The following is a 16,950-nucleotide window of genomic DNA, read 5'->3' on the forward strand; positions in this document are numbered from 1 at the left end:
ATTCAAAGCAACAGCTCTAACACGGGACCTGAGGCAAAAGAAGTCTGCAGCCAGTGCTAGTTCTGGGCTTAGCTGGCACTTTTCTCTCTCTCTCTCTCTCTTTTATTATTCTTTTTGTGACTGGGAAGTCCCTTCACTGTATCTATCACCGAGGGTAGCCCTGAAATGCTGGGCCCAAGCAATCCTCCTGCCTCGCCCCAGCACCTACTTTTAGTTGTCACCTTTCTAAATGATCTTTAAGAAGAAATAAAGAGCAGCACCCGAGAAGCAGAGACAAGGCAGGCAGGCGGAGAGGTGTGACACCACCCCCTCAGTGTGAATGTAAGTGTGAAAACAAAGAACCCCAAAGGATGAGGAAGCCACAAGCAGGAAGGTAGGCCAGGGCACCATACCTCCCACGTCTAAGCTTTGGTTTTAAACTCTTCATTTTCTAGCCGACATTTAGAAAGTGGCTTTCCCTAGAAATAAACAAAAAGCAATAGGGTTGGACCATCAACATGGCTCAGTAGGTAAAGGCACTTTGCCGCCCAGCCTGACAACCTAGATTTGATCCCAGGGCCACAAGGTAGGTTGTCCTCTGGCCGCCACACAAGTGTGGGGGCGGGGAGGGAATGTGTGCCTATGCATACACACACAAATAATTAATAAATAATTTAATAAATAAATAAATATAAAGCCGTTTAAAAATTTAAATAGTAGGCTAGGAGTTATTATAAGCTGTTGCTCCTTCAAGGCAAGCCCACTTCCTAGAAGATGCTTTTCCCAGCTCATTCCAAACCAGTCTTGTCCATCGCTCTGGGTCTGTATTCAGTGTCCCCCTAATCCCTACCATGAAGCCCGCATGGCTGTCCACATCCATGTGATAGCCCTTTTTCTCTACTAACTATGGTGCTTCTTTAAAAATGACAACAGGCTGGAGAGATGGCTCAGAGGTTGAGAGCACTGACTCCTCTTCCAGGGGACCAGGTTCAATTCCCAGCACCCACATGGCAGCTCATTACTGCCTGAAACTCCAAGATCTGACACCCTGTTACAGTCATACATACAGGCAAAACATTAATGCACATAAAAGGAAAAAAATTATATAAAATTGTCAGCAGCCACTATACAATGCTAAGGCACACAGTGATTGTGAATTAGAACGTTCCAACTTTAGAGTTAATGTGTCCATTTAGTGGCTACACATCTCATGCATGAGGCCACGTGTTCCCTTGCCAGTGGCCATCTTAATGACCTTTTACGTCTCGAGCACTCATTGTGTGGGTCTTGTTTGGTGTATGTGGAGTGAGTCTGCATTTCATAATTCAGACTTCTGAAAGGGGAAAGCCGTGGAGGCAGAACTCAAGGTCTCATGTATGCCAGGCAAGAATTCTGCCACTGGGTCGTTCTCTTCAACCAATGAAATTTTTTGTTTTGTTTTCTGTGAAATAGCTTAGCTGAAACTTAATCTAGAGCACTACATTCTGATGTGAACGTTGGGTACAGCCCAATGGTAACTTCAGTCTGTGATCACAGGAACTTACAAAACTTAGAGAGATGGCTTATAAGTAAAGAATGGGGTGGATGACTCAGTAAGATGCTTGCCATGCGACATAAGGGTTGTGTTTAATTCCAGAGCCCATATCAGAAATCCAGGCATGGTGGCATGTGCTTGTAATCCCAGCTCTGGGGCAGCAGAGAGGGATAGATCTCCTGTGTATCACGGCAAGCCAGCCTAGTCTACTAGGCACGCCTCAAGCTGAAGAAAGCCCCTGCCTCAACGAAACAAAGTGGGGAGGGGGGCTCCTGAGCATGACCATCTGGTGTCCACAGATGCATGTGTGCTCACACAGAAAATAAAGACTAACACACATGGACTCTAGAATGTGTAGGAAACCTTACAACAACTCTGATAAAAGGGGCATCGGTGAGTTCATTTCTTGAGGTGAGAGAGAGAGAAAAAAAAAGAAATGCATTTAGTGGGAGGAAGTTAAAATTAGGGGTGGTAGATTTGAATTTTTAAAAGTGCAGGCAAGCATTCAAGATGGAAATAATGGCTACAAAAGCCGAGCTTGGCTTGGGTGGTTGAGAAGGAGATTCCAAGGTCGGCTAGCTTTCGCAGTCACTACCTGGGGGCTCTTCCAGCACAGTGTTCAATGGCTACCAGTGCAGAACATGGGTGTTCACCAGTCAGCTTTCCAGAGCGATGTCTACTGAGTGATCGCAGCGTCCCCACCTCTACTCTCACCTGAATGAAGTTAGCATAGTTGCTTCACCTTCACCTATGAGAGCTCCCCAGACACAAAAGGGTTAGACAATGCGCCCAACATCACAAGGAAAGCAATGTGTCTAGGGTGGTTGGTGTGATTGTCTAGTTGGGAGAATTTAGAATCACCTGGGAGAAGGGTCTGTGCAAGGCTGTCTTGATTGCATTAGCTGAAGTAAGAAGACTCGTCCACTGTGGGCGGCCACAGTCCCTAGCCAGAATCCTGGACTGTATTACTGGAGAAATCCAGGTGAGCACGCGTTTCTTGCTCTCTTCTTTCTGACTGGTGATGTAATTTGACCAGCTACTTCAAGCTCCCACTGCATTTACCTCCCTGCCATGATGGGCTGTACCTTGCACTGTGAGCCAAAATAAACCCTCCCTTCTGGACTGGATTTTTTAACTACAGCAACTGAAAAGCCACTTAGACAGACTCAAATTCCAGATCACAAAAAATACACTTCTCTCTGCCTACCTTTTCTTTCACTCCGCAAAACCCAGGCAGACTTTGCCATAGTCACCTCAGAGAAGTAGAGTCAAAAGCATTTGTCATTCTGTGACTGGATTATTCTACTTAGCATACTAGCTTTCCGGGTTCAACTATGTTGGCTGGTCCTTTGCAGGTAGAATTTGGCAGGCCAGTTGAGGAGTGAGGGAGAGAAAGAAGTAAGGAAGTGAGGGTTTTTCCAAGATCTAGGACCTGTTGTTGACAGGCCAGATAGTTGACTGTGCTGTGGAAAGTTGAGTGAGTCCATGTAGTGTTCCACTTCCAGTATGTTCGTTCTTCCTTGCCCTCCAAACCCCCACCACCTCCCACCCTTGGCCCTCGCTGACACCTCATCAGGTATCAGTGAAGAAACACTGATATGTCTGTTGCCCAAGTGGAAAGGAGATTTGGACACTCACCCTCCATCCTCCAGAGTAAGGGAAACAGAAGACAGCCAGAAGGGGAAAACTACGAAAGAACACACAAGTGGTCAGTGCACCCTGGCACATGCCAAGGATACCCAGAGCCATAGACCCACCGACTAGTAGGAAGGACCCTCCCCAGACACCAGAAGCATCATGGCCCTGCTGACACACCTGGGGCTTGAGTTTCTGGATCTAGACTGTGAGACAGGAAGCTCATTTACTCTCAAGATAATCAAGCTCGTGAGCATCTCTACTGGAAGCTGTGGGATGCTGACACATTGGACCATTACATCACCTCACAAAACAAGGCCAAGCCCGTGACTTGGCCAGCTCCTCCGCACCACATCTACTGTGCCTGTCCCCTTCTCTGTCACTTCAGTTGTCTGTTACTGTGTGGCGCTCCTCTCTCCTCTCGCCCACCTCTGGTCGTCTCCCTCTCAGCCTTCCTATCCTGCCTCTCTTCATCACAGCAGGGATCTCTGGATCCCCTTACTTGCCACCACCCTGGGGGCCTCCATTATGAATGCTGGATTTATACTTTGCCCTGCGCCCTGTGACAGCCGGAACTGCTCATTTGCAGTAAAAGCCAGGAAAAAAAAAAATAAGCAAACAGCTCCACATCATGTCATTACTGAGTCACAGGCACTTTCACCCTGCCCTCCCCTGAACATCTTCTTTCTCACTCAGGTCATCATCTCTCCTGATACCCAGTAATTTCAGTCATTTTCTACCTGCATTTCTGCCCATCTCCTGAGAATTCTCGTTTTCTAATGCAGGAAGGAAGGCCGCTTGGTTCTTCTGAGCCTGGGTGGTGCAGAGGGCCTTGTAGTGGGAGGTGATGGGGTGGTAGGGGCGGGTAGGGCTATGGCAGCGCATTTGCTATGCAACTCCAGCAGAAGAGAGTAAGCCCAAGAGACAGCCTGGGAGAAAAAGACCTAATTACTTCCTTTTCCTGTTTCTCTCTTCTCCACAGCCCTGGTCATTCCTAACCTGCCCAGGGCAGGGCTCCTGTCACTGAGCCAGCAAAGAGCCCAGTAAGTAAGAATAAGATGCCCTAGGCTCAGGCAGGCTGTGTACAAGTTCAAGGACAGCTTGGGCATCCTGGTGACACTCAGTCTCAAAATTAAAAAGTAAAAAGAGCTAACGGATTATATAGTGCAGTAACAGAATGCTTGCCTACCATGTATAAGGCCTGTGGTTTATCCTCCAGTGTGACAAACAGCAACAGCAAGAAAAGACAGAGACAGTCTGCACTAAAGCAGGGTCCTGGCTTGGACACGAAACCAACAACGCGCTTTTCAGGTCTTGGCAACACGGTGTAAATCACCCTCCACTGCAGGGTGATCCCAGGCTCAAAGGGTCCTTTCAGCGTCCTTTAAATTTTCTTTACAAAGCCAGATGGTAGTGGCACATGCCTTTACTCCCAGCAGAGGCGAGTGGAGCTCTGTGGGTTTGAGGCTAGCCTGGTCTACAGAGTGATTCCAGAACAGTCTTGCCTCGGAAAACTTTAAAAAAAACTTTTTAAAAGAATCTTTATGAAAGAATTACATATATGGTAGTCTTAAAAATCAAATAATAGCAAAGGCTCATTTCTGAACTCCCCTGTCCTGGCTGTGTGCCCTCTGCCCAGCCTCTCCTCCAGGCAACTGCTGGGCACGTTGGAAGATTCTTTTCCGAGCTATATGTGCTTAACCAGCAGTTTCATGATTTACCGTTTGAGAACCAGCTCTCTACTCTTTGTGATGGAGCGTGAAGACTTAGCATTTATTTGTCGCACTCCTTACGCCCTCCTCACAGTGACGACGTTTATAAAAATAAGAATGGGCTCGTGTTTACTGGGTTGACATGGGTGGGGCCAGCACTGGGTGCCAGATGTTGATACTCTTTGACATGGCTAGTTGCCCTTCCATCTCTGACGTTTGTCCCTCACTGGGCTCCCAGGACCCCTCTTCTAGCCTCTCCTGCCCCACCCCCACAGCACCCTTCTTTGTAACCTTTATTGCTGCCTGCCCCTCTTCCTGCCCATGGCAGAAAGGACACACTGGGGCTTGGTCTGTCAGCCACGTTTCCATCTTTCCTCCACCTCTTGGTAGCTTTACTGATCTCTTGGTTTTAAGTGTCTCTTGGTGACCCCCCAGGTTCCTATCTCTAGCCCTGAGTGCCCCCCCCCGATGTCCAACTTGACATCTGTACCTAGTTGTGTCCCCACCTCAGCTCCTGATGATGAGCCCTGAAAGCCACCCCTGCAGCCTTTGCACCCCTACCCGGGGTGCTTCTGTCCTTCCACTTTAAGTTACCATGTCAGGGGTCATCTAGTGTATGTCTTTCTTTCTTTTGCCACATCCAGCCCATGAAGAAATCCCACTGGACCCACTCTCAATCCACTCCCCACATCTGAGCATTTACCAGCACCTCGCTACTACTTTGTCTGTAAGAAGATCGCTGTGGCTCCATCTGTTCTTCTCATGAAGTCCAGGTCCCATTCGGTGGCCAACAAGCACCTTCTGAAATGTAAATCAGGTCACCTTGTCTCTCGTGTTGGTTGCCCAGGCCAGTCTCCAACTCCTATGTTCAAATGAGCATCGAGCCTCAGCCTTCCAAGCAGCTAGGACTCCAGGGTGTGCTGCAGTATGTGTGACCTCAGGTGACCCCAGCACCTCTGAGTGACTGCTTCCGCTTGCTTGGACTGCTGCAGCAAAGTGCCATGGCTGAGGTGGTTTATGGGATAGCTAATGAAAGGTCAACATCATCGAAGGTCAAGATCCAAGATCAACGCCTTCTGCAGGTCAGCAGGGCTGGTTCCTTCTGAGGTCTGGGAGGGAAGGCGCTGTTTGAGGCCCTACTCCTTGCCTTGTAGATGGCTGTCTCCTCTTATGTCTCTTCACATTATCTCCTTTCTGTGTGTGCTTTTCCAGTCTCCTCCTTCTTATACAGACACCGATGGAATTGGGCTGAGACTACCCCACAACCAATGACTTGCTCAGTTACCTTTATAAAATCCTGAGCTTTGCCAGGCATAGTGGTGCATGCCTTTAATCCCAGAACTCGGGAGGCAGAGGCAGGCGGATTGCTGTGAGTTCGAGGCCAGCCTGGTCTACAAAGTGAGTCCAGGACAGCCAAGGCTAACACAGAGAGACCCTGTCTCGAAAAACAAAAACAAAAACAAAACAAAAAAAAAACACCCTGAGCCTCAAGCGTGTTGCTACGTTAGTCAGTTTTCCCTTGCTGTAAAAAGCATCTGAGGTAATCAGCTTGTAAAGCTTTGTCTTTGGGCCTTTTGGGCCTCCAGTGTGGGTGCATCCATAGTGATGCCGGAGAACATGGAGCAGCTTCTTTTATTTGGGATGAAGTTTTCTAGATGCATCCGTGTTGTGATCCCCTCCCTGCCATGTAGGAAGCCAAAGGGAAGAAAAGAAAGGAGCCCGGGTCTCCACGCCCCTTCCAAGGGTTCTTCTCAGAACAGCCTAACTTTCTCCAAATCCACCACACTTCTTAAAGGCTCTTCAGCACTAGAAGGCTACGACCAAGCCTTTAGCCACCTACGACTCAGATACGGACCAAAGGGAGCCTACGTCAGCATTCCACAGAGACACGGGAACGTCAGTGCTTATTGCTGTACTATTCACAACAGCGAAGACATAAAACTAGTCTAATGACCCAACAACAGATGAATGGATAAAGGAAACATGACACAACGTACACACACACACACACACACACACACACACACACACACACACACTGGGATTCGAGTCAGCTGTAAAGAAGAAAGAAATTATGTCATTACAGGAAAATGGACAGAACTAGAGAAATCTGTGTTAAAGGTAATAAGCCACACTCAAAAGGATAAATGTTGCATGTTTTCTCTTATTTTCAGAATTTTAAGAGGCATGAAAGTAGAAGGGGGAGTATTTTAAAAGAATAAGGGTTCCAACAGAAGAGGGAAGACAGGACTTGATAATAGGGGCTGAATATGATCAAAGTACATTACGTATGCGTGAAACGTCATAATAAACCCACTAGTTTATACAACTAATGTACACTAATTTAAAAACACATTACAATATGGCTGGGGAAGTGGCTTAGTCTGGCTTAGGCCAGAAAAACATGAGGTCCAAGTTGGATCCCCAAAACCCATGTTTTTTTTTTTTTAAAGCGAGTATGGGTGTCCGGAGGAGAGCCTGGAAGCCGGCTCATCCCCGGCCGCAGAGTCCCGAGCTTCGCCATTTGAGCAGGAGTCGCCTCTCTTCCTAGCAGGATCTTGGTGTTCTGCTTCACCAGCTGCAGTGTTAATTCATCAACTTACACTATCTACATGGGAAAGGATCAATATGAAAATGAAGATTTGGTGAAGTATGGCTGGCCTGAAGATGTTTGGTTTCACGTGGACAAACTCTCTTCGGCTCACGTATACCTTCGATTACAGAAGGGAGAGAAGATCGACGCCATTCCAAAGGAGGGTCTCATGGGCTGTGCCCACCTTGTGAAGGCCAACAGCGTTCAGGGCTGCAAGATGAACAACGTTAATGTGGTCTACACGCCACGGTCTAACCTGAAGAAAACAGCCGACATGGATGTGGGGCAGATAGGCTTTCACGGGCAGAAGGATGTAAAGATCGTGACAGTGGAGAAGAAAGTGAACAAAATCTTGAACCAATTAGAAAAGGCCAAATTGGAGAAGTTTCCAGACCCAGCAGCAGAGAAAGAAGGCGGAGACCATGAAGAGAGGAATGAAAAAAAAGCCCAGATCCAGGAAATTAAAAGGCGAGAGGAAGAAGAAATGAAGAAGAAAGGGGAAATGGATGAACTTAGGAGCTACACGTCACTAATGAAAGTTGAGAATATGTCCTCAAATCAAGACAGTAACGATTCTGATGAGTTCATGGGAACTGAGCAAAGGACCCTGGGAAAACATGAATATGCAGACCATTACAGATCTTTGGATTTCATCTATGCTCTGAATTACAGCAGAAGCCAATGAACCAAAACTCTACCTTCATTCTACATAGACATCATTCATTTTTGAAGTTGAAAAAAAGAGTCATTCTTTTTGCTGATGGAAAGAACAGATGTATAGAATAGTTGAACTTGAAGAGAACATATAACTTTAGGAAGAGGAAAATATTTTTTGCAGAACGTACATCAGTACCTCACGGAGGCCAGCTGCCTCTGTCCTTGAGATAGACATTCAAGCAGACCAGCTCTGGAAGGTTTCTGTGGCCGTGGTCTGACCTGCAGATGTCATGAAATGTGCTTCCTCCTTCTAAAATGTCTCTATTTCTGTTAAGTGAACTGTTGGTGGTTTACTCAGGCCAGGCCGTCCTGACAATTTTCTCACAGAAGAAAGGTACATGGGTTCTGAAGACAGTAGTAGGACTTATTTAAGTTGGATTTCAATATTAACAAGTTCTTTCTTCTTGGTGTCAGAGTAGCTGGTCCGGCTTGTAGCTTATTCTGGGGTTTTATATTCTCACTCCTCAAGGTGAGGGCCCCATCTTAGCATCATACTTAGACAGTTGATCCTAACCAAGTTTGAGACCTGGTCGCCTGAACCACAAGTGACCCAAGCCACAGATGTGACAACTAGGCTCTGAAGTCATTTCTCTGTGTGGAGGGAGACAGGAGCGGGTACTCTGCCAGTAGTGACACAGATTGCCTCATTTTGTCTTGACTGTATCATGAAACAAAAGTCCACAGTGAGTTACAAGTTTTAGAAAGAACCAAGCACTTTTCCTAACCAGCTAAGTCATCTATTTCCTTACTTTGAAATAATATTTATGTTGGATTGTAACCCCAGAATTGTAAGCTCATTGATTTCACATGTAGCGCTGTATTGGTCTGAACCACCTGCTCCCCAGTAGAAGTCTTCTTACTGCAGTGGTTAAGGGAACCCCTGCAGAGACAGAGCAGGATGGTGAGAAGAAGAGCAAAGCCTGCAGGGTCGTGAGTGATGCGCATATCCATATTTTAACACAATACACAGTGCCCACAGCACTGGTGTGCTGAGCCAGCAGAAATGATTTCTTCACAGACAAAGGCAAAACCAGAAGATCCATGATCCCTGGTGTTCCAAGTTCAGTATGTGTTGAACTGGACAGTTCCCTGAGGCATAACTCAGTAGCTAAATTTGAGAGGTTATGGAAGTTAGTGCCAGAGCTGTGTGTGTGTGTGTGTGTGTGTGTGTGTGTGTGAGAGAGAGAGAGAGAGAGAGAGAGAGAGAGAGAGAGAGAGAGAGAGAGAGACAGAGACAGAGACAGAGACAGAGACAGAGACAGACAGAGAGAGACAGAGAGAGACAGAGAGACAGAGAGACAGAGACAGAGACAGAGAGACAGAGAGACAGAGAATGTGTGTGTGTTACTGAGATTGGAGTTCTGTGATTTAAAGGTATGATAGAAGTATCACTTTTATCAAAAAAAAAAAAAAGCTAGCATGGTAGCATACACTTAGGCCCCAGCATTGGGGAAGAAGAGACAGGCAGATCCTTGGGCTTGCTGGCCCTCTAAACTAGCCTCTTCAGTGATCTCCAGCCCAGTGAGAGACCCTGTCTCAAAAACACAAGGTGAAGGGTCTGGAGAGATAGCTCAACAGTTAAGAACACCTGCCACTCTTCCAGAGGACCTGAGTTCAGTTCTCAGCACGCATTCTGGCAGCTCACAACTTCCTGTAACTCCAGATCCCGGGACCTGGTCCCCTCTTCTGGCCTATGCATGTGCCACCTGCAGGCACACACGAACACGACATGAACAACTTTCTCTGACCAAAGTCCAGCAAAATCCACACATTTAAAATGTCGCTGCTCACAGGTGGGTTTTGACTGCTTGAAACGGAAGTCCTTTTGAGCATATCACAACATGGAGGGACCTTGAAAACTTCATCCCAAACAAAAGGCCACACGTTCTGTGATTCCATGCATAGGAAATGTTTGGAGCAGGCAAATCCACAGAGAGACAGCAGACGTGTGGCTGTTCCAGGTTGAGCAGATGGAGCAAAGCCACCACGGAGTACAGAGAAGTGGGAAGTTGGAAACAAATAGTAAATCAGTATAAGGGAGTGACAGTACCCCAACTCTGAATATATTAGAAGCTACTGAGCGCTACATTTTGCAAGGCTGAATCTTGCAACATGGGAAATATCTTACTGGGTGAGTAGTACAAGTTTAATTGTGCACTGTAATGTGTTGCTAAGTGCTTCGCTCAGAACGTTTACCTTCAGTTAAGATTTGCACATCTGCTCTCTTACCTCTCTCCTTCCTAACTCTCTCTCTTACCTCTCTCTCTTTCTTCTTCTCTCTCCCTATCTCTCTGTTTCTCTCTGGGGTTCCCCTATCCCCTTTCCTTCTCTCCCCCATGTTCATTTAATAGACTTGCACATCTGTGGCCTCCCCTTTGGGTACTTTGAAGCAAATTAAGTGCAAAGAATGACTTTTCTGGCTTCACCAAATATGGACGTGGCAAGCACAGAGAGAAATCAAGAATTAAGCAAGTCTCCAGTCATAGTGGCACAGGCTTTTCCCAGTCCTAGGAAAGCAGAGGCAGGAGGATCTCTGTATGAGTGCGAGCCCTGCACGATCTACAACGCCAGTTCCAGGCCAGCCAGAGCTGCGTGAGACCTTGTCTCAATCAAACAAACGAAAACAAAGAGGAGCTAATGAAGTGAAATCAGATCAAGAAGGGGAACTGGGTGCTTCAGTGACACCCCTTAGGCTTGGGGGTGAGATGGTGGGAACTGGGTTCCCTCCTCTTAGAGGCATGGGAACTGTGTAAGATCTTTGTTAATGTCTGCCCAGCACTTGTTGAGGCATGCCCCTCTGCCCAGCTCTGCCTTTAGCTATAGGATGGGGAACTGCATCAAGCCTAAACACTTTCAGGATGACCCAAAATATGCTTAGCCCTCCAAATAACAACACAGTCCAAGAGCACTGGTCCAGGAGTAGAGGTCAAATCGTTGTCTTCATGGTGGGAGAGTTAAGGAGTTGCTTTCAACCCCCTGAACTTATTTAGTTATTTTCCTTACATTTGGGTACCCTAGGGTAGCTTCAGACTTGGGACATCCTCCAACCCCTGCTAAATGGAGCCAACCCAAAGTAATAGAAGCAAGGGTTTGATACTGATGGCCTGTGACCCTAGATCAGACTCTGATCTGAAGCAGTGTCTCCTGTTCAGTGACACAGAAATCTTTAGCAGGATGAGTTTCCTTTTACTTGCAGTAACAAAGATTACACGTGTAGCTCATAAAGTCTCAAAGTGCAAAGGCTGTACAAAATATAGCTGTTTCTATATTGTATTACTTGTTTACTAGACCTTCATAAAAAGTTAAATGAAACTTCCTGAAAATAGGCTAAAAATATTTACTCCTTAACAAATAAAATATGCAGTTTTTCAAAATTAAAGAAAAATATAGGAGGCTGGAGAGATAAATGGCTCCATGGCTAAGAGAGCCTGCTGATCTTCCAGGGGACCTGGGTTTAGTTTCCAGAAGCCAAGTCTGGTGGCTGTGAGCTCCATGGGATTAAACACCCTTTTCTGGCACTGAATGCAAGTAGTGCACACACAAACACTTGCACACACACATACACATAAAATATAAATAAATAAATAAATCTTTAAGAAAAAATGTAATTGACAAGATTAATTCTGAGTTATAGCTGCTCTAAATATTTTGGAAGCAGAGTCTATGCTTGGCGAACTTATGTTTGACCTGGCTTAGTGTCATCCCTGCCAACACTTCCCTCCAGTGGTTTTCAAGACAGGGTACTATGTTTGGGCAGGGAGGGGGTCTAGTTGAATGACAGGTGGGGTGGGTGGAGCCTGGCCCTGCTCTAAGAGGCAATCTCCCTTCTGCCCACACCATTCAGGTTCTGACCATCAGGCTCTATCCTAGTTAGAAAGTTAATTTAAAAGACTTCTCATCTCACAAGTGGGCTGGTGTTTTCACATGTATCGTGGAAATGACAGCGGTTGCTATACATGCGCATTCAGTTTTGGGTATACCAGAGACCAGATGTCTGTGACACAATGAAACAAGGATAAGCAAAAAATGCACCAGGCAAAAGAAAGTAAGGAAGAGGCTGAGTTCTGATTAGATCTGGACTGAATGTCCCATGTAATTTAAATTACAGTTTCTGAAATGTTTTTAAAAAATAATAATGGCAGTATTCTTTAAATATAAGTGGTAGAATGAAATTCGGCTCAAGGGATACTATGAAGGTTGGGGTGCAGCTCAGTTATAGATCGCTAGTCTGGGATATAGGAAGCCCTAGATACCACCCACAGCATGGCAGAAACAAACACACATGGAAAACAATGAAGATAATGGTGTGGGTATGGTAGACACTTGTACATTTATGGACTGAACATATAGATAGAATCTGTTGCCCAGACATTTTTTTTTACTGTGACAAAAAAATAAGCTCCTCAATTATTACTTTCTGGAAAATGAATTTGGGGTCAGCTAACCTTGAAGGTTACACTCAAATTTGTGTTGGCTATCATTGTTACATCAGAAACATGATACTGTTTTTGCTGAAATATGGCTATGCCTTGGCAAAAGGTTTATAATTTTCTTTCTGCTTATTAATCATAAATACTTATGATAAAGCTTAAAGTTCCCCATGATTTTTTTTTCTGTTGTCAATCATTCTGGAATTCTCAAACCCCCAGTAATAGCCAGAGGCATGAATTGGTGTCTGCCTACATGTCTTTGCCCCTGGGCTGCAGGTGCCTAAGGCATATCCCAGAGTTCTCATTAGTTGCTAAAGGCTTAGAAGGTCATGTCTGGGGTTTTCAGTGCTCTCCAGATGGTGTTTCAGGGATGAACTTCACAGACCTTCAGGTATCCTCACCACCTGCTCACAGACCTCTCTCTCTCTCTCTCTCTCTCTCTCTCTCTCTCTCTCTCTCTCTCTCTCTTCATTTATCATTCATAAAGTGGGTGCAGCTTAGGGGTACAATGCATGCTTCCCATGCAAGAGGCCCAAGGTTCAACCCCCGACAATTCTCAAGACACACATTACCGAGGGTCGGCTGTGGTAACATGCACCTTTAATCCCAGCACTCAGAAGGCAGAGGCAAATGGATCTCTAAGTTTGAGGCCAGCCTGATCTACAAAGCAAGTTCTAAGACAGCTAGGGCTACACAGAGAAACCCTGTCTCAAAAGACCAAAACAACAACAGAAAAGCAAACAACATTACTGGTATCTGAAGTGGAAGTTTCTGTTATATTATGTAAACACGTTTTTTTGTTTTGATCCCAAGCGTGAGATGTGAGACTGCCTTTATCTTATCCACAGCAGATAACAGCCTCCTGAGGCTAGGGAAACATCCTTGTGCAAACCCTGAGAGCGTATAAACAGGAGGTCAGAGAAGAAGGGCAGTGCTTCAAGACGCTCCTAGAGAGAACACTTAGAGAATGCTGATGATGATTCATTCTATGGTTGTTGCTGCTGTTTGCTGTTTGCTATTTAGCTGGTCTGCTGGAATTCTTATGAAGAAGAATGGTATTGCCCCAAGGAATTGAGTCTAAAAAGGTCTATATCCCCTGTCCCTACTAACCTTCTTTCTCTCCTACTTAGGGCAGGTGGGTCGGAAGCAAGATAGAGGCATTAAGGAATCCCAAATAAAGTAGGTTTTTCAAAAAAAAAAAATCAAAGCCTACAGGTGGCACCCAGACATGGCTTAGGCATAATGGGAAACTTAATTTCTAATACTGTAGAGGAGACAGAAGTTATGATGCAATGAAAATATTGGTCAGCAAAATGGCGGCTTCTGCCACTGGGTTTGCTCCAAGAGGGGATTTTCTGATTTTTGCTTTGTATTTTTCCTGTACTCCGTTTTTGAAAAGGTTGGAAGAATTGCTGAACAACTAGAAAAGTTACAAGTGGATATGGAGGGGGTCTGAGAAACAAAAAGTGGATGATATAGGAAAACCAGAAGTGTCACTTAATGCTCCGGTTTTGGAAAGTATTACAGAATTGGCTGTGCAACAGAGAGTTTGCAGGTAGAGGTTGAAGCTCTTGGAAAGCAAAGAGCACTGCAGTAAAGGAAGAACAGAAAGGCTTACACCTGATAACTGAGAGCCAGGGTTTCCCACTCTTGCCGCCCTGCCCTGCTCCATGCACTTTTGCTGCCAGGTCCTGGCAGCCCCCGCATGAGGCAAAGGATCAGGAAAGGTGGGAGACTATACAGGGCAAAAGGGTTAACACTAGCCAAGTGTTCTGCCAGAGGAGTTGCTCCTTTGGCTTTCCCAGTAATTGTGCAATGCATGCCTGCTAATGATGGTGGTCATGATTATAATGGTGTCCAAAAGAAATGCCAGAGGTAAAGAATTTTGAAGAGTCTATTGTATCCTACGAAATGCATTCCCCATCCATTAAAAAACAATTAAGTATCTAGGCTACCCAAAACAGAATTATTTCCCCAAGATTGGAAAGGATTGGTGTCAACTGTGCTGGAAGCTGATCAGCAATTACAATGGTTATCGTGGTGAAGGGATGAAGCCATAAAAATAAAACAACAAAATATAGCAAGAGGGATTAATGTTGTTAAAGATCAATTGCTTGGTGAAGGGCATTATGCTGGCCTACAAGAACAAATCTGATCCGATGATGTGGTTATAGAACAGTGTCACATCACAGCTTTAAGAGCTTGGGTGTCACATCACAGCTTTAAGAGCTTGGGATATGGTTAATGAGCCTTGGGAAAGAGCCACCTCACTTACTAAGATAATACAAGGCCCTGGAGAAACCGTCACAAACCCTGATATCAGAAAGATGTTGATAGAAACCTTGGAGTTTGAAAATGCAAATGTTGAATGTAAGAGAGTAATTAGACCATTAAAAGCATGAGCAGTCCCAATAATATTGACTCTCAGAAGCATCATGCCAATATCAGAGAACAAGCCATAACTAGAGGTCTCAGATATCAAAACACCCGGTGCTTCAATTGTGATGACTATGGCATTTAAAAAGAAATTATAAGGTTAAAAGCTTCAGAGCTCAAAATAGCAGGTACATTAACACTGGAGAATATGGTATTTGTAGAAAAGAATAAGCAGTTTCTGGCTGCAATGTAATGCCAAGGCTTCCAGGGTTTTGTAGCTGCTTTGGAAAGGGAAAACATTGGACTAGGGATTGTAGGTCCAAGAGAGACATACAAGGTAACATCTTGCCATCAGGAAATTAATGGAAGGGCCTGACAGCTTGAAGCTCCGTGGCAAAAAATACGAGCCATTTTCCTTTGGTCATCCAGGAGGTAATATGCAGGCAGAAAAAACAAAACTAATTATTGCTGATCTTATTTGTGCTACTGAAGGCAGTGCAGCTTTGGATGTGGCCACAGATAAACCTCTTACACTATCCCCAAAAGTTAAATGTTAGAAAATAACCACTGGTGTTTATGGTCCTTTACCTTCAATGACAGTAGAAACAATCTTGGGAAGAAGTGGGTTAACTTCTCAAGGCTTTATTGTGCATCCCAGTATTATAGATGGAATTGTAAGGAAGAAATTGAAATCATGGCATATGTTTTAAAAGGACATGCAAACTAATGCAGAGGATAGAATTGCTCAGCTGTTACTGTTTCCTTACATCAAGAGCATAGTCACTCCAGTAGAAAAAATAGGGACATTTAGGAATACTGGAAAATGTATGTTCTGACAAACAGTGGTTAATGATCAGAGACCCAGATTAATATTACAAATAAATAGTGTTGAAATAGATTTGGTTGATACAGAAGCTGACATCAGTATCTATTCCCTAAAGTCTTGGAATTCAGATTGGCCACTTCAGGAGGTTTATACACAGTTTATAGGAATTAGTAAATTATCTCAAATAAGACAAAGTGTAGGATGGATTTTAAATGTGTGGGACCAGAAAGACAAACAGGGAAGTTGAGACCCTATGTGGTTGACATACTCATAAATTTATGGGGAGGGGTTTTATACAACAATCGGGTACTCAAATTGATATTACTGCAATTCTAGAGACAGACAATGATGAAATTAAGGGTGGAATGATATATGTTCCTGGGGAAGGTATTGATATGTGTAATGAGCAACAATCCCAAGCTGTGCCCATTGTCTAAACACAGGACATCACAGGGATTGAGTTTCCAGATTTATAAGAGGGGCCACTGATGAAATACCAACATCCTTGCCCCTTAAGTGGTTATTCAAACAGACCTGTGTGGCAAGAGCAATGGCCCATAACAAAAGAAAAACTGCAGGCATTTGAATACATAACTGGTACAAAAACAGCTGGAGGTTCAACATACAGAAGAATCTACCAGAGTATGAAATTCTCCTGTGGTGGTGGTGGTTGTTGTTGTTGTTGTTGTTGTTGTTGTTGTTGTTGTTGTTGTTGTAGAAGAAGAAGAAGAAGAAGAAGAAGAAGAAGAAGAAGAAGAAGAAGAAGAAAGCAATCAAGAAAATGGAGGACGATAATGGATTTAAGAACAGTGACTACAGTATTGCAACCAATAGGTGTTTTACAGCCTGGAATTCCTTTACCTTCTTTGTTACCTAGGTCATGGCCTATGATAATAATTTATTTAAAAGACTGCTTTTTCCATTTGACAAAATCCAACACCCGTTCATGTTTAAAGTATTGGAGAGATCGGGGATACAAGGTACATTCCTAAACATAATAAAAGCGATATATAGCAAGCCAATAGCCAGAATCAAATTAAATGGAGAGATACTCAAGGAAATTCCTCTAAAATCAGGGACCAGACAAGGCTGCCCACTCTCTCCATATCTCTTCAATATAGTCCTTGAAGTTTTAGCCAGAGCAATAA

At 44.7% G+C, this 16,950-nt stretch overlaps 1 protein-coding gene across 1 annotated transcript; it reads left to right on the forward strand.

Annotated features, from left to right (window-relative positions):
* Positions 1 to 7,373: 7,373 nt before the first annotated feature.
* LOC311593236 (coiled-coil domain-containing protein 25-like) lies at positions 7,374 to 9,301 on the forward strand. The gene has a single exon (XM_084774435.1). It carries the CDS (start codon positions 7,473 to 7,475, stop codon positions 8,136 to 8,138), a length of 666 nt encoding a protein of 221 aa, XP_084630561.1. The 5' UTR covers positions 7,374 to 7,472; the 3' UTR covers positions 8,139 to 9,301.
* Positions 9,302 to 16,950: the final 7,649 nt, after the last annotated feature.

The sequence above is a fragment of the Acomys minous genome, assembly GCF_964271855.1.
Source record: "Acomys minous genome assembly, chromosome: 1".
Taxonomy (NCBI): Eukaryota; Metazoa; Chordata; class Mammalia; order Rodentia; family Muridae; genus Acomys; species Acomys minous.